This window comes from Scyliorhinus canicula, chromosome 11 (genome assembly GCF_902713615.1).
Source record: "Scyliorhinus canicula chromosome 11, sScyCan1.1, whole genome shotgun sequence".
Classification (NCBI taxonomy): Eukaryota; Metazoa; Chordata; class Chondrichthyes; order Carcharhiniformes; family Scyliorhinidae; genus Scyliorhinus; species Scyliorhinus canicula.
Genome location: NC_052156.1, coordinates 157,395,649 through 157,413,151, shown reverse-complemented (window position 1 = coordinate 157,413,151; position 17,503 = coordinate 157,395,649). Strand labels below are relative to the sequence as shown.

The 17,503-nt window shown below is 49.5% G+C and overlaps 1 protein-coding gene across 6 annotated transcripts in view; it reads left to right on the top strand.

Annotated features, from left to right (window-relative positions):
- The window catches only part of LOC119973545 (protein TASOR 2-like), a 104,573-nt gene that overhangs the window by 37,632 nt on the left and 49,438 nt on the right, over positions 1-17,503 (top strand). For 5 of the 6 annotated variants that reach the window (XR_005462346.1, XM_038811838.1, XM_038811839.1 and 2 more), the window contains exons 5-14: positions 908-999; positions 2,844-2,981; positions 3,224-3,351; positions 3,462-3,481; positions 5,813-5,909; positions 9,818-9,918; positions 10,005-10,114; positions 11,958-12,030; positions 12,122-12,196; positions 15,352-16,395. Coding sequence is in view for 5 of the 6 variants with exons in the window: in XM_038811838.1 (XP_038667766.1) it covers positions 908-999; positions 2,844-2,981; positions 3,224-3,351; positions 3,462-3,481; positions 5,813-5,909; positions 9,818-9,918; positions 10,005-10,114; positions 11,958-12,030; positions 12,122-12,196; positions 15,352-16,395 (1,878 nt within the window). In the remaining variant the exon portion in view is untranslated. Of the gene's footprint in view, positions 1-907; positions 1,000-2,843; positions 2,982-3,223; positions 3,352-3,461; positions 3,482-5,812; positions 5,910-9,817; positions 9,919-10,004; positions 10,115-11,957; positions 12,031-12,121; positions 12,197-15,351; positions 16,396-17,503 lie in introns of those variants that run through there. The other variant, XM_038811841.1, reaches the window with a different exon arrangement.

The following is a 17,503-nucleotide window of genomic DNA, read 5'->3' as shown; positions in this document are numbered from 1 at the left end:
CACCCCTCACATTCGCACCCTCGCATTCTCTCTCCCCCCCCCCCCCCCCCCCCCCCCCCCCCCCTCTCACACACACACACACACACACACACACACACTGGAGACAGGACGGAGAGAGCGGGGCTAAACCTACAAACACACCCCACACACAGAAACACACAAAAATACACACGCACACCCACACACCACACAAACACACACACACACTGATGTGCCAGAGCCCCATCTCATTTCAAAAAATGGCCCAGGGTTGAATGGAGCCACGGTACGGGCACATGGCCAGTGGTGCAAACCTCTAGGACTCCACCCGCCTCCATTCGTGATCTCCACTGGCCTCAAAATCTAGCTCCACATGACAACTATAAAACCTCATTCTGTGTCGGGTGGCACTGTGGCACAGTGGTTAGCACTGCTGCCTCACGCCGCTGAGGACCCGGGCTCTATCCTGACCCCGGGTCACTGTCCGTGTGGAGTTTGCACATTCTCTCCCTGTGTCTGCAGGGCCTCACCCCCATAACCTAAAAAGATGTGCAAGGTAGGTGGATTGGCCATGCTAAATTGTCCCTTAAGGGGTATAAAAACTAATTGGGTGCTCTAAATTTATTTTAAAAAGACACCTTCTGTGTTATCTCTGGCCAGACAGTCTCTCTTGGTGGTAATGCAAAGTGTCAGCAGGCAGCGTATTCCAAAGGCTCTATTTTCTGGAAGAAGGAGAACATTCTAACATGTAGTGTATTCCCATTTTTGTGCAGTTTATACTCCTGTCCCCTCGATCCCTGTATTACAATATTGTAAAGAGTAATTTCAAGGCCATAGGAACTAAAACGTTCACTTTTGTAAAACATTTTAGGTTTTGGATGTTTACTGCAGCGTTCATGCATCTTGACCATTTCTTTTTGTCTCACAGGAGTGTATCTTTGTAAATATTCGGACTTCCTTCAACCCACACCATGGTACCATGGGAAGTGTGGCTATATTCTCATTTTGAAAATAATTAAGGTAAGGAAAAGGAAAGCGTTGTGATTGTATTCTCGCCAGTTATGCAAACGTTAGCTGAGAAGTGTTATCTCTTAGAGGTTCCCCAGCCTGATCTAATTTAAACATTTGTTCTTTCTTTTCTTCTACTTGCTCCTTTCTGTCGCACAAAATAAAACTTGTTTTTGGATCTTTCTGTCACCACTGCTATTGGCAGCGATGCCACGAAACCTCATAACATCCACAGCACTGGTTGAAGCCCGAGGGGCCAGATAATAGAGCTCAGATATCACGCACAGCGTTATAAATTTCAGAAAGTTATACATCTGTTTCATCTACTGGCGTAACAGGATGTGTTATATTCCTGGCTTAGGGTGTGCCAGCTGCCTTTCATTCCTTAAACTTTGCCCTCCAGGAAATTCCCTTCATATGGTAACAGACACTTCTCTAACAAGCTACATACTTTTCGATGAACAATGGGATCGAGTTTTGCCAAGTTAGAATTGTCCCTGTAATCACAGCTGTTACAACGGAGTCATTTTGATTTTACTTTTTCTGTGAATGGCAGAACCCTCAAGAGTATTGACAGTCAGAGAGATCTAGGTGTACAGGTCCACAGGTCACTGAAAGGGGCAACACAGGTGGAGAAGGTAGTCAAGAAGGTGTATGGTATGCTTGCCTTCATTGGCCGGGGCACTGAGTATAAAAATTGGCAAGTCACGTTGCAGCTGTATAGAACCTTAGTTAGGCCGCACTACCAGAAGGATGTGGAGGTTTTAGAGAGGGTGCAGAAGAGATTTACCAGGATGTTGCCTGGTATGGAGGGCATTAGCTATGAGGAGAGGTTGAATAAACTCGGTTTGTTCTCACTGGAACGATGGAGGTTGAGGGGCAACCTGATAGAGGTCTACAAAATTATGAGGGGCCTAGACGGAGTGAATAGTCAGAGACTTTTTCCCAGGATAGAGGGGTCAATTACTAGGGGACATAGGTTTAAGGTGCAAGGGGCAAGGTTTAGAGGAGATGTACGAGGCAAGTGTTTTACACAGCGGGTAGTGGGTGCCTGGAACTCGCTGCCGGAGGAGGTGGTGGAAGCAGGGACGATAGTGATGTTTAAGGGGCACCTTGACAAATATATGAATAGGATGGGAATAGAGGGATACAGACCCCGGAAGTGTAGAAGATTTTAGTTTAGATGGGCAGCATGGTCGGCGCAGGCTTGGAGGGCCGAAGGGCCTGTTCCTGTGCTGTACTTTTCTTTGTTCTTTGTGATCATTCACGGTAATCCACACAGGATCCATCGGAATTGGATCCTCTGATACTATGCGATTTTAAAAAAAACCTCTCTTCCCTGCTTGCAGGCAAATATCTCCACAAAGTTGAGCGAATCCTGTGTTTATATCACACATGTTTCCATTTTCAAACAGGTCATATTTCACAGCTGCTGTATCAGTCAGGGAAGGTTACTTTAATGAACACTGCCATCTGTTGAACTCAACTAGTCAGAGGAGAGGGCTGAAAAATGTTGTGATATTAGCCAGACCATGTCTGAATTTTGTGATGCGAGTGACACTGAATTTCAGCCTTTGGCTGCGAGCATGTTTCTTGAATAAATTACCATTGTTAAAGTACCCACTAGCATGGTATTTGCTGCCTGTTTGGCGGATGTTAGAGTGAAATTTGACGGGATTCACTCTGATTCTACCTCTGCTTATTCAGTCCCCTTGCACAAATAATGAAGGCGTGATTGTACAATTCTGTAGGTTCAGTTGGAAGGATTGTGCTTATTAAAAATGACCTCCTATTTTCCTTCTCCACGTGTTCTTTATTTGAGAGTAGTCCCAGTGCTGTTTTTGTTTATTCAACAGGGTAGAGTGAAGCCTATGATTGAAAATTACACAGCAGATTTGACCGGGCCATCCGCTGGTTACAACTGCCATGTTTCTACAAACAGTGATACAGTCTCTTCCATAACCAGCCACTTTCAAGCCTTTGAGCTGACCCAGGTGAGATCACTCCTTTTGCATTTGTCCGATATGCGTCTTCAATGGGGATTGCTCCCTCTCAAAATATTCACTTTTTTTCTCTTGCCGCAAAATTCCTCTCGAAGTGAGTTCCGATTCGGTCTGATACGTTTCAGTTTGCGGACTTGTGATTACTGTTTAAGTTTTGTTACTGCATAAGCTTTGCGACTGGATTTAGGTACTTGTATTCTGTCAGTGACCAGTTTTATTTCCCTTTGTTCCAGTATTACTTGTATGAGTTTGGACAGTGTGATGTACTCCAGTACCCTAGACAGATTTACCCTTACGCTGTTGTAGAATTTCAGTACTGTGATAACAAGTGCATGATGACAAATTCAGCAGAGAATGAGGTGTAAGTTCTCTTTTCTGTCCCATTTTTGTTTTATGATGCACATACTGAAGATTGTTGAAAATCATGCGATGGTGTCTAAACGTCTTTTCTCTCGATTTTCTCCTTTACAGTCTTGTTCCAGGAATTCAAGGTAAAGAATTTTCCTTTAAACTCTGGGGGTTAGACTTTAAAAAAAAAAAATTTTAGAGGAGCAAATTCTTTTTTTTCCCGATTAAGGGGCAATTTAGCTTGACCAATCCACCTACCCTGCACATCTTTTGGGGTTGTGGGGGTGAGACCCACGCAAACACGGGGGGAATGTGCAAACTCCACACGGACAGTGACCCAGGGCTTGGATCGAACCTCAGTCCTTGGCGCTGTGAGGCAGCAGTGCTAACCACTGTGCACCGTGCTGCCCTGACTGGGTTTAGACTTGACGTGTTTGCTCATTTCAGGAGTGTAATATTTTAAAATAAAATGTTTTATTCTGTGGTTGCCACATGTTTTTGAATCTTGTGTGACGGGATCGTGATATGCGGGGTGGAGTTCACTCAGTTCGAAGCTCAAACAGAGGTCTAAATACTCAAACAGTAAAGGTAAGGGGCTGGGTTCTCCGTTCCTGTGTCTAAGTGCTGGCGCCAGTGGAGAATCCGTGGTGGTCCATGATGGGAAAATTGGCGCGGAACCCTCGCCGATACCGGTGAGGGGTTAGCACCGGCGGCATGTGGAACACCTGCGGGACGTGTGGAAAACAGCCGGAGAGTCCCCGGGTCCCGGGCCGCACAAGCGCAGGGCTGACAAGCTGCAGCCGCGCAGACCTAAACCCCCACTGGTTGCGCCGGTAAACATGGCGCTGGCCATCCTGGACCGCGTACCTGCCCACCCCGACAGCACAGCCCACATCCTGGCCACTCCCCACCACTCCCCCAGCCCTAGCAGAAGCCACCCGGCCAGCAGCACGGATCTGGGACGTGTGTGGCTGCGTTGGACATTGCCCGCAGCCGGCATGCCAGGCTCCTGTCCATTGAGACCACACGTGGGCCCGTGCCGTCGGGAACTCGGCCCATCGGAGGCGGAGCATCGTGGGTGGGCCGGCTGATGACGCTCCGACGGGGTTGCGACATTGCGCGTCCCGATGACGCTGATTTGGAGGGGACGGAAATCGCCAACCGGTGTCAAATCAGCACCTGCCCCAATTTCGGCATTGGGAACCATTCTCCGGCCAGTCGCCGCTCTCAATTTCGGCGTCGGGCTACGGAGAACCCCGCCCAAGGTCTTCAGATACTCTGCAAAGCAGAAAAGAAAGGAAATAAAACACCAGGCCCTTCTTTGAGCCTAACTTTACACACACTATGGGCGGAATTTCCCTCAACGGCCAATGCCGTCGTGAAACCCGGAGTGTTTCACGATGGCGTCGTAGGCCGCTCCTCGCCCCCTATTCCCCCCCCCCGGGGCTAGGAACGGCGTTTCATCAAACTCGGCCGCCGGCGTCAAGGTGGCGCGCCGAGAATGACGCGGCCGGCGGCGCCTATTGACGTCAGCCGCACATGCGCAGGTTGGCCGGCTCCAACCCGCGCATGCGCGGTTGCCATCTTCCCCTCCGCTGCCCCGCAAGACGTGGCGGCTTGATCTTGGGGGGCGGCGGAGGGGAAAGAGTATGTCTCTTGGAGACGCCGGCCCGACGACCGGTGGGCACTGATCGCGGGCCAGTCCCCTCCCGAGCAAGGCCGTGGTGCTCAATCCCCTCTCCGCCCCCCACAGGTCCCAAACTCACCTTTCGCGCGCTATTCACGCCGGCAGCGACCAGGTGTGGTTGCCACCGGCGTGAACCGGCAGGCCGCTTGGCCCATTTGGGCCGGAGAATCGCGGGTCGCCGTGAAAAACGGCGGCCCGCGATTCTCCGAGCAGCGTGTCACAAAACGTGACACGCCGTTTTGGGGGGGGTTGGGAGAATCGCGGGGGGTGCCAGAGCGGCCCTCCCGCGATTCTCCCACCTGGCCTGGGGAGCGGAGAATCGCGCCCTGTATCCCTATTTAAACCTGGATGGCTAATCCATTTCCCAGGGAAAACTCAACATCGTCTATAACAGCGACAGTCGATTACCAACATGGGTTCTCACACAGGCGAAAGTTCGATCCAAGTCTGTTTTTTTTGTAGAGTTTTTGAGGTCAGCCACAAAGACAAAGTGTGCACACAGCAAATTCTTCACTCGCCAAGGCAGTCAAATCTGATCATTTGTTTTATTTTAAATAGAATTTTAAGCATTAAATTCTCCTTTGCTGCATGACATAATTGAAATTATTTCCATTTTTAAACTTTTGAAACTAAAAGTAGATTTGAATTATTTGGGCTGGACTGCATACGTATGTTTTGTGTTTCCTTTGGACTATTTGGAGAGTTGGAGGGCTGTGATGGACAAGATTCAGGGACCTGTTTTCAGGCATTTGCATTGGTTTTAACCCCAACTGTTTATATTAAACAGCAGAGTACCATCCTTGGAAAGGACAACTGATCCACAGTGGAAAAGCGATCAGCGTAGCTCTGAAGTCAAGTGGCAGCCCATTGATGCCAGTCGTTCTGTAAGTCTGCATATTTGTTCCTTCATCAATCCGACCGAAACTACTCCGCCTCCCTCTCCTCCTAGACGCTCTTTAAAATGTACCTCCCGACACCCCACCTTATCTTTGGGTCGCTTGGTGGCAAATCTTGTCTGAAACCACTCCTGTGAGTGCTTCACCACGCTAAATGTGCTATTTAAACATTTTTGGTATTTGCCTATTTGGTATGTTTAAGGAAATTAAGCAAAATCAGGGTTGTTTTTAGTTGGGAAATTTCTGTCAGGATCTGCATTGGACGGATTACCCAGCTGTCATTGTTTATCGCTAAACATCTTTGGCTATGAGGAACAGGCAAGCTGATCTCGGGGCAATTAGGGGTAGCATGGTGGTTAGCATAAATGCTTCACAGCTCCAGGGTCCCAGGTTCGATTCCCAGCTGGGTCACTGTCTGTGTGGAGTCTGCACGTCCACCCCCTGTGTGCGTGGGTTTCCTCCGGGTGCTCCGGTTTCCTCCCACAGTCCAAAGATGTGCGGGTTAGGTGGATTGGCCATGCTAAATTGTCCTAATAAATGTAAGGTTAAGGGGGGGAGTTGTTGGGTTACGGGAAAAGGGTGGATACGTGGGTTTGAGTAGGGTGATCATGGCTTGGCTCGGCACAACATTGAGGGCCGAAGGGCCTGTTCTGTGCTGTACTGTTCTATTCTACAATTGAGGTCATTATTTAAGTACCTGCCATATTCTGATGGATGTACTACTGCTTAATGGACACCCCCCAGAAGAGTTTTTATTTTACTCTTGAGGGTAATGTCCTTCCCAAAATGTATTTTCCCCATTCCCTATTCTTTATGTTTGTTCGTGGGATGTGAATATCATCAATAAGGCCAGCATTTATTGCCGTTGGGTGGAGGTAGCCTGCTTGAATCACTGCAGTCCATTTGGTGTAGGTGCTTTATTCTGCAGCAGTTTGATACAACAGAGTTGTGAATCTGGAATCGCAACTTGACTAGACAGGGTAAGGACAGCAGATTTCCTCTCCTGAAGAATGTTAGTGAGCCAGATGTGTTTTTACATGAATAAATCTGGAATAGAGTCCTAGCAGAGCATCCCTCTTCCTTTCAAACCGGGTAGCATGTTTAATTAGTTCTCATTAAAAGCAGTAACCTCACTTCAGGTTGTGGAGCTGTGGCGTAACGGAGGTCTGTGGAAAGTACGCCCGATTTTCCATTCTCAGGAGGGTGAAATGTCCCCTTAGTGCATGGTCCCAGTGTTGTGATCCCAGTTGATATAACTCCCAGAATGGAACCCTGGCCCAAAAGGCTATGGGCGGAATTCTCTGTCCCGCTGTATCAGATTTCTATTGCGCGCGACCCCGGGATTCTGAGTCTCTCCAGCCGGCCAATGGGGTTTCCCATTGTTGGGCTGCCCCACGCCGTCGGGCTGCCGGCGAAATGTGAACGCCGACAGCGGAGAACCCAGCCCCATAACTTACTTTATAAAAAAATCAAATTTGGAGGAGCAGAATCACAGGGCCGCCCATTCGTGTTAGCAGCAAGAAAATATATTTATTAAACAAAAAAAGGATTATAACACAATACTCATTTATTTCCCCTTATCTTAAGAATTACATACAAGGTTTAAGATTAACACGAATGACAAAGTACATTTAAAGCTACGATGGTCTCATTAACACAAAAAGCCCCTTTGACACAAGCAAGGTGACTGTGGCCAAATACACACACACCTTTATGAAACCCCAAGACAATTTCTGTGGATACATCTTCAGCATCCTCCAGATGATTAGCACAGTGGGCTAAGTAGCTGGCTTGTAAAGCAGACCAAGGACAGCAGCGCGGGTTCAATTCCCGTACCAGCCTCCCCGGACAGGTGTCGGAATGTGGCGACAAGGGGCTTTTCACAGTAACTTCATTTGAAGCCTACTTGTGACACTAAGCAATTTTCATTTCATTTTCATTTCATGATTGTTAATTGAGCATTTCCAAACTCCTGCTTTCCATCAGCAGTTTGCATTCTAAAATCCAGTCCCTGTTTTCCAGAAGACTTGTGACCAGAGCTGCCGCTCCACTTTAACCAGCAAATATAGTCCTGGATTTTACACCAACTCTTCAGGATTCCTTTGTCTCAACTGACTTCCACTATTTCCCAAGCTCTGACATATCCAGCCAATAGTGTCTTGCCAATTAATTCAGTTGACTCAATTAATTCAGCCGATTCAATTTATTTGACCAATTAAAGGGTAATTTAGCATGGCCAATGCATCTACCCTGCACATCTTTGGGTTGTGGGAGTGTGACCCACGCAGACACGGGGAGAATGTGCAAACTGCACACGGACAGTGCAGAAACATTAAATTAAGCCTGCCTAAAACTATACCTTATTTCTAATGTTTTCCCATATAAATGTAAATTCCTTAAAACTGCCTTTGTTTTCCTAACACCCAACCATGCGGGTCGGAAATTAAGTTCATGTGTAAAAAAGATATCAAATAATAACGACATTATAAGAGATAATCGGTACTATTTGATTGGTAATTGGAAATCCTTAGAATATTGGTGTGTTTGTGGATGGTTTTTATGTCCACCGTTCAATTTTCTTTTTGCAAAAGTCTTTCCCTGAAAGGATGTGAAAGTATAATAATAGGGCTGATTCCCCAGCGCAGTACCGAGGGAGTTCTTGCACTGCCGCAGGTGCCATCATGTGGGGGAGATATTAAATGTGTCCCCCTCTGGCTGTTGTAATGGACATTAAAAATCCCATGGCATTATTTTGAAGAAGAACGGGGTAGTTATCGTGGTTCCTGGTCATTATTTATCCCTCAATCGATACCGCTAAATCAGAATACCTGGTCATTATCGCATTGCTGTTTGTGGGAGCTTGCTGTGTACAAATTGGCCGCTGCGTTTCCTACAGAATAAAAGTGTCCGCAGCTCATACTTCATTGGCTGTAAAGCACTTTGAGACGTCCGGTGGTCATGAAAAGTGCTATAGAAATGCAAGTCTTATTGACTGCAATCACTGTGATGTAATGACTCCACATTGCCAGACGATGGCGCCCAATTCACCCCCCATAACCCACCCATCCAAAGGAAAGTCGGCAGGGCGGCATCAAAAAGCCAATGAAAGCGATGGAAAAGAGCAAAGTAAAGAACTTGTTTTAACATTTTGAAGGAAAATTATTTGTCCCGTTGCCGGAAAGGAGGACCGCGTTTAGTTCTCTCCGGACAAATCTGAGGAGCATGTTGGCTTTGATGCTAGCATATAGCAACACGGTATCACAGTGATTAGCACAGTTGCTTCACAGGTCCAGGATCGCGTGTTCGATTCCGGCTTGGGTCATTATCTGCGCGGAGTCTGCACGTTCTCCCCGTGTCTGCGTGGGTTTCCTCCGGGTGCTCCGGTTTCCTCCCACAGTCCAAAGATGTGCAGGTTAGGTGGCTTGGCCATGCTAAATTGCCCTTAGTGTCCAAAAAAAGGTTGGGTGGGGTTACTGGGTTATGGGGATAGGGCTTAAGTAGGGTGCTCTTTCCAAGAGCCGGTGCTGACTCGATGGTCCGAATGGCCTCCTTCTAAATTCTATGATTGTAGTGTCTTGAGCCAGTCATCGCTGCCGAGACATTGTCCAGTTCCTTCAGCCATGGCCTCCCGTTGAGGTGACTGATCAAGATAAATGTCAGCTGCCACTGTCCTGTCCCCCTACAAACCTTCCCCAGTCAGAGGTCTGTGAGCCCCACCCACACAACATACAAAGTATTGCAAGGCCGAGTGTCGCGGAGGTGATCGTCGCGCAATTTGTGAACAGTTCGCAACGCAAAAGGTTAATACGGATTGCACAGCCGAGAAAATGCACATGATTGTGCATCTTTCCCGTAAAATAATAACATTTTTCATCCGCTGTTATGTTTTTATTCAGACCTGCAGAGCTTGAAATCGAATATGTTATGGGAATTGATGAACTGAAAAGCAAATTGCCGCAGGCCGTTTTTGAAAGAGAAAGTTACAAACTTAAAGAAGGTAATTTTATTTGCTTGGCTCCACGTATTACGCTACATAAAGATGTCTGACTGAAACATTGACCCATTCTTTTGGCTTTGTTTCAGTTTGTTTGGCAGGTTTATATTGCAGTTGGTATGAGCTGGTGGAATACATTGAGCGAGGAGAAGGCTCTCAGCTGGGTCCTTTCGTAGATGAAATGAAGAAAAAGAACCTGGTAAGAGTTGGAATGCACGGGTCTTTGTTCTAGGCGAAAGGCATTTGATGGTCATCAGTTTGAATAAATGATGTTGTTCTTGTCTCGTTGAGTCAGGAGGGTTTGGTGGCGCTGCCGTACTGAGGGGAGTGCTGCGTTGTTGGAGCTACTGGCCAGGGTTCTCCGAAATCCCGGCCAAGTGTTGACGCCGGTGTAAACACCGCAATGGTGTCACGCCGGCGTCAATGGGCCTCCCGGCCCAGCAATTCACCGCTGTTCAGGGGGCTAGCATGGCGCCGGAGTGCTGCGCGTGGCTCCGGTGCCGAAAGGCGGCCGCGCAGGCGCGTGGTCGCTGGCGTGGAGCAACATGCCGGGGACTTTACAGCGGGCCGCGCGGAAGGAGGTAGGCCCCCTCCAGGTGGCGAACCCCGACCGGCGCCGGAGAATCGGCGGCCCGGCTTCGGAGCGGTGTGGCGGGAATTTCCCGCGCCTCTGGCAATTCTCCAACCCGGCGCGGGCTCGGAGAATCCCACCCACTGTGTTTCAAGTCCAATATATATATATATTAAAAAAAAATATTTTTATCCTCCTCATTTTCCACTTTTACAACAAATGTGCAATAACCAACAGTAACAAATACAATAGCAATTCCCTGACCAACAACCGTAGGATAAACAATGCCCATGAATTGTAGAACCCTTCCATCCTCCCCCTCAACCCAACCTTCACCTTCTCGAGAGCCAACAATTCTAGCAGTTGCCCCCTGCCACGCTGAGGCACAGCGCAGAGAAGCTGACCTCCACCCTAACAGGACCCGCCTTTGGGCAATCAGCGGGGCAAAGGCTAAGACATCTGCTCCCGCACCCGCCTGCAGCCCGGGCTGGTCCGACACCCTGATTTTCTCACATGCACCACCTCCGAGGTGACCTTAAAGACCTCCCTCCGATACCCCTCCAGTTTCGATGTCTGATATTAAACTGTAGTCCTGTCTGTTAATTGTATAATTATGTTTAATTGTATGCAGGTAGGGGGCATTAATTTGGATTTCACTTGAGCACATATGAAGAGACACTTCAACCAGTCAGGAGGGAGGCGAGGAGGGTGAAATACATTCTTGTATGCCTGCTTCTGGGTCTGGACAAATTGGCCATTCACGGGTCCAGGCAATGGGTGGTTGAGGGGGTTGTCGGACCCGATTGTCTGCCCTTCTACCACAGCTATGTTTGCAGCGGAGCGGCCTTGGAGAGGGAGCACACGGTGCTTGCCAGAACGCTTCAGGCCTTCCGCAACCCCTGGGCACCGTGGGCTGAACGACACTTTAATTTGAATTAGTTAAGTTTCCTTTTCACGTTTTGTTTTAGTTCCAGTGCCTCACTCCTGTCACTCCTGTCATTTTTGTTGAATTTATTGACTATTGGTTTTATTAAAAGAGTACAAAGAGAGAGGGGGCGGGTAGGAGGAGAACCAACTGAACAACTTTGCATCCAAGTCGTTGATAGGTTGATGAAAACAAACACAAGGCAGGTTTTTGTTATATTATTGTCTCCCCATTTCAAAATGGCCTGGGCAAAAAGGCTGACGAAATGTAAAAACAAAAGTAATGCTTTTCTCTGATGCGTTGGTGGAGAAAAACAGTGCATTGTCCGATTGTGACACTTGAATTGTCTATGGGATTCATTCCCAAAATCTTGGAGTCCGTCTGTTTCTTCCTGGCAAAGTGTTGGGAGGTTTTATTCTCTATTAACAGCGCTGTCTAAGTACAAATTCTTGAATAACTTTATAGCCTCTTCTTTTTTTAATTCCACATTCATATGCTTACACACTTGGAATTTCAGCCGGTGCATGTGTTGTTTTTTTGTTCCAGGCGATTGTAAAGTGCTTAAGTGATCAAGGGCTACTCGTGTTGTTCAGCGCTTCTGTCTCCTGCTTCACCGGTGGTAAGTACACAGATAAGGAAATGGTTGAATGTTTCAACAGCTGAATTGAGAAATCCTTCCATTACAATAACGTACATTTTGTTTCATGCAGGGAGTGATCAGCCTACCCACAATGTGTTGCAAGCTGTGTTCATTTTCAAAGAATCCAGAATTTCTCACCTGAAAGGTATACCGACTGTTCTATACTTCTGCTCCTTATAATGCAGGCAGCCCCTTTGCTCGCCTCTTAAAGATCAACAGACATCATCAGATATTTTTAAGACCCTTGAGTGTCGTTAAAAATGGTTGTGTCGTTTCGTCTTTTTAAACATTTTTTGGTAAAATTTTGAGTACCCAATTTATTTTTTCCAATTAAGGGACAAATTAGCGTGGCCAATGCACCTATCCTGCACATCTTTGGGTTGTGGGGGTGAAACCCACGCAGACACGGGGAGAATGTGCAAATTCCACACGGACAGTGGCCCAGAGCCGGGATCGAACTTGGGACCTCGGCGCCGTGAGGCAGCAATGCTAGCCACTGCGCCACCGTCCTGCCCCAGTCGTTTTGTCTTTTATTGGATTATTTTAGCTGGATCCTTTCGTGGTCGAGGTTCATACATTTACTACGCTCCTCCCACCATCACCAAAAGGGGATAGATGGGCACAGGTTTTAGTTACACTGACCAAATTCAGCTGATATTTTTTTGTCAGTATGGTTTCACTGTGAAAAAGACCTTTTGGCTCTTTCCCTCCATTTATCTGCTGCTACCCTCCTGAAAATATTTGACTCCTGGCGTGGTGCAGTTCGGCAAGTACCACCTGTGCCTCGTGTAAGTGACGGTTTCTTCGCCTGTAGGCTGAGGGATTGAGCTTTGGTTAGGGCGTTAAACTGTAAGGAGATATCACCGGCCACGTGTCCGTTGCACCCTCGTTTTTAAAGGAAATGCAAGGCCAGCATTTATTTTTTTTTTTTAAATAATTTTTATTGAAAGAGTTTTTCCATACAAACATTTACCCCTACTAATTTTTAAATTATTTACAACACAATCCCGGTGTCCCTCCCTAACACCCCCCCCCCCCCCCCCCCCCCCCCCCAAGGCTAGGACCCCTCCTAGCCGCGATGTACCCTCCATCGTACTCCCGTAAGTCAGCTGGTTTACGCTGACCCGGCTGCTCCTGCCACACTCCGACTCCCCCCGGCTCGGGGGGGGGGGGGGGGCTCCCCCCCTTGCCACTCCTCCCTGGCCCCGCTCCAACGCGGGAAAGGTCGCCATTGCTAGCCACGCCCCGCACTCCTCCCCTCCCCCCTCCTCTGCCCCGCGCGCGGGAAAGCAGAGGAAAGCCCGCGCTTTCGCCCTGCCACACCCCACCCCGCCATCTTCAGTTCCACCCCCGTCCCCGTCCATGCCTGTAAAGAACCCCCCCTAGGAGCCCATATCCCCGATCTGCTCTCCCCCCCCCCGTCCCACCTCCCCAACTTAACATTATAAATAACAGATAGATAACAAATAACAATGTACTTAACAGTCGCCCTCTACCAAACAGTATAAATAACCATAAATAACCATGAATAACCACAATAACAATAACTAAGGGAAGTTGGCAAAGGGGGGAAAAAACATCAGAAGAAAAACCCAAAGCAAGAGTTCAAGATCCCAACAAAGAAAGAAGAAAAAAAGGAAACCGTTCCAATAAGAGTTGTCCAGTTCCGACCCAGCCGAAAAAAAAAAACCCCGCTTGTTCAGCTAAAGGTACCCGAGCGGCTACGGCCGCCAAGTATCCCCTGGGTCTAATTCGAGTCCAGTTTCTCTTCCTGTACAAAGGCCCCCGCCTCCTCTGGGGACTCAAAATAGTGGTGTTGGTTCCTGTAGGTGACCCACAAGCGCGCTGGCTGCAGCATTCCGAACCTGACCCGTTTTGCATGTAGCACCGCCTTCGTCCGGTTGTACCGGGCCCGCCGCTTTGCCACCTCCGCACTCCAGTCCTGGTAGACCCTCACCGTCGAATTCTCCCACTTGCTGCTCCTTTCCCTCTTGGCCCACTCCAGCACTCTCTCACGATCGCTGAGTCGCTGGAACCGCACCAGCACCGCCCTCGGGGGCTCATTTGCTCTTGGCTTCCTAGCCATGACCCTGTAGGCCTCTTCCAGCTCCAGGGGCGAAGGGACGGCCCCTGCCCCCATTAGGGAGCTCAGCATTTCTGCTACGTATCCCGGGAGGTCTGACCCCTCCAGGCCTTCTGCCAGGCCCACGATCCTCAGGTTCTTCCGCCTCATTCGGGTATCCAGCTCCTCAAAACGGCTCTGCCATTTCAGGTGGAGTGCCTCGTGCACCTCTACCTTTCCCACGAGGACCGTGGCCTCCTCCTCCCTCGCAGTCATCTCCTGCTGCAGCTCCCGAATCGACGCCTCTTGGGTCGCCTGGGCTCCCATCAGCCTGGTGGTCGTCGCATTCATTGACTCCAAGAGCTCCATTTTCAGCTCCGTAAAGAAGCGCAGGAGAGCGGCCTGCTGCTCCTCCGCCCATTTCCTCCATTCCTCGGGTGCGCCACCGGCCGCCATTTTGGTCTTCTTCCCCCGCTTTTTTTGGGGAGCTGCTGTTGCTTTCTTTACCACCCCACTCCGGGTACCGACCATAAAGTTGGTCTGGTTCTCCTCAGGGAGCCTTCCCCCACCGGGATTTGTCCTTACAGCGCCGTTGGGGCCCTCCAATCGGCCCGAAAACACCTTTGTAGCAGGAGCCGCCAAACGTGCGACTTAGCTGGTCATAGCCGCAACCGGAAGTCCCGTGGCTAGCACTGTTGCTTCACAGTGCCAGGGTCCCAGATTCGATTCCCAGCTGGGTCACTGTCTGTACGGAGTCTGCCGCAAGGCCAGCATTTATAGCGCACCCATAATTGTCCGTGAGAAGCTTATACCCACACTTTACAGTGGGAGTTTATATCAGGAGTGGGAAGCCCTGACTGACTTTTGTTTCCCCCTCCACTCCTTGGAAACGAGACCGATTGTTGAAATTGTTCTTAGTAGCAAGTCTTTCGATCGGCACAGAGCCTTGTGTGTTTGCTACTTTCATCCAACTGAGCCATCAGGAGACCTTGTGAAGTGGTCTAAATGTCACCCTGTGCTAGCTGGCTCACCTGTAGGAGATGGTATACAGACCTGTAGCATTTTGGAAGGGGAAAGAAGTGTACATATTTAGAAGTTAGGTAATTGGAATGTTAATGTTTATTGTTTCAGTTTTTGAACTATATTCATCGGTTTCTGAACAAAAGATGCAGAATTTGTTAAACATTTGAGATGTTTTCTCTAATTTTGTGCAATGTTGATTTTCTTTGCCAACATAGGAATGGTTTGGGTTACCCGCACGCTTTCCCAGAATAGGATAACTCCGCTCCTTCCTGGTATTGGCTACGCTGTGATGAAAGGTCTAAAATCCGCTGGCGCTCGGGCAGTCCCACGCAACAAACTGGTTGAGGATCACCTTGTTGAATATTTCAAAATGACTCCAGAGCAGTCCACGAGGGCCAACGGTGTCACCGCAGACAATGGCCCTGCAACTACCACTGGTGCCCCATCAAACAAAGCAGCGCCACCACGTCTTCCTGGAGATTGCTGGGGCACAAGAATCTCCCAACTTTCCCCTTACTTTGCTAACCCTGCGAGCTACATACTTCCCATATCAACGGTCTTGAAACTTCAGAGGATCTCTCACAACTTGAGCCAAAGCTCTGGTGCAATGAATACGGACTCGTGTCATTCTCGTGCTTCGGCACCTAAGCCCCCTGATGCTGCGTTCCCAAGGCATAAAAGGATTTCAATACTCCGAAAGGTTGAAGGGAAAGGTACCAGGCCTGTGGACTTGCCTCCGGCGAGTACGCCTCCTCGATATGGAACCAAGAGTAGACCTAAAGCAAGGACAAACAGCCAACAATGCAAGGCTGGGGGGAGAGCCATTGCAATCGGCAAACCGATTGTCTGTAAGGCAGTTGGCAAAAGCCCCGGCAAAGTGACAAGGAAGGCAGCTAAACCTTTGCTGGCCGGCGCCTTGGGCAAACCGGGTGCCAAAGCAGAAGCGGCGCGAGTCCTCAAAAGCTCCAGTTGTGCAGCCCACAGTGACGTACCCAGCCGTGAGACACCCAGTGCTACCACAGCGAGCCCGGGATACTCCACGAGGTCACAGTCTGCTCGCAATAATAAAAGGACCCTGAAGCAATCGGGTGAAGATGTCTCCGCACCAGAGGTGAAAAAGAAGAAACCAAAGACAGCCGGAGGAGCTTCTTCTCAAACCCACTTGAAACGAGCCAACACAGCAAGAAAAGGTGTGGGCAGCCACAGGGGCACAGGGAGGCCTGGGCCGAAGAAGCTGTCCAGACAATATGCTGAAACCGGTAAGTGGAATTTCAGATTGCTGCCCTCCTGCCACCCCTTGCCGTCCGGTGCACCGGTATATCCTGGGTTAGCATTGTACCCCCAGTAATACTGTTAGTGAGGCACGTCCTTGTACCGGTTATTGATTTGGAGCAATGCTTTCAAAAAGCTTCAGAGAAGAATGAAGCTTAGGAAGAAATGTAACTGTTTCCATTTTAAAGGAAGAAGCAACTATCCATAAGTATGCAAAATGATCACCTTATTCATTGTATCTGTGCCCAGCATGAAAGAATGAGATTGGGGCCTGAATTCTCTAGAATTCAGAACAATAAGCGGCGACCTCATTGAAGTGTGTAAAATTCTTACCGGACTCGGCAGGGTAGATACAGAGAGGATGGTTCCATGGTTGGGGGATACAGAAACACATAAGCCATGATTGAATGGCGGAGCAGACTCAATGGGCCGAATGGCCTAATTCTGCTCCTATGACTTATGACCTAGGGCAGCACGGTAGCACAAGTGGCTAGCACTGTGGTTTCACAGCGCCAGGCTCCCATGTTCGTTTCCCCACTGGGTCACTGTCTGTGCGGAGTCTGTACGTTCTCCCCGTGTCTGTGTGGGTTTCCTCCGGGTGCTCCGGTTTCCTCCCACAGTCCAAAGACGTGCCGGTTAGGTGGGTTGGCCATGATAAATTGTCCTTAGTGACCAAAAAGGTTAGGTGCGGCGTGCTCGCCAGGTGCGGCGTGCTGGCCAGGTGCGGCGTGCTGGCCAGGTGCGGCGTGCTGGCCAGGTGCGGCGTGCTGGCCAGGTGCGGCGTGCTCGCCAGGTGCGGCGTGCTGGCCAGGTGCGGCGTGCTGGCCAGGTGCGGCGTGCTGGCCAGGTGCGGCCTGCTTGCCAGGTGCGGCCTGCTTGCCAGGTGCAGCGTGCTGGCCAGGTGCAGCGTGCTGGCCAGGTGCGGCGTGCTGGCCAGGTGCGGCGTGCTGGCCAGGTGCGGCGTGCTGGCCAGTTGCGGCCTGCTGGCCAGGTGCAGCGTGCTTGCCAGGTGCGGCCTGCTTGCCAGGTGCGGCCTGCTTGCCAGGTGCGGCCTGCTTGCCAGGTGCAGCGTGCTGGCCAGGTGCGGCGTGCTGG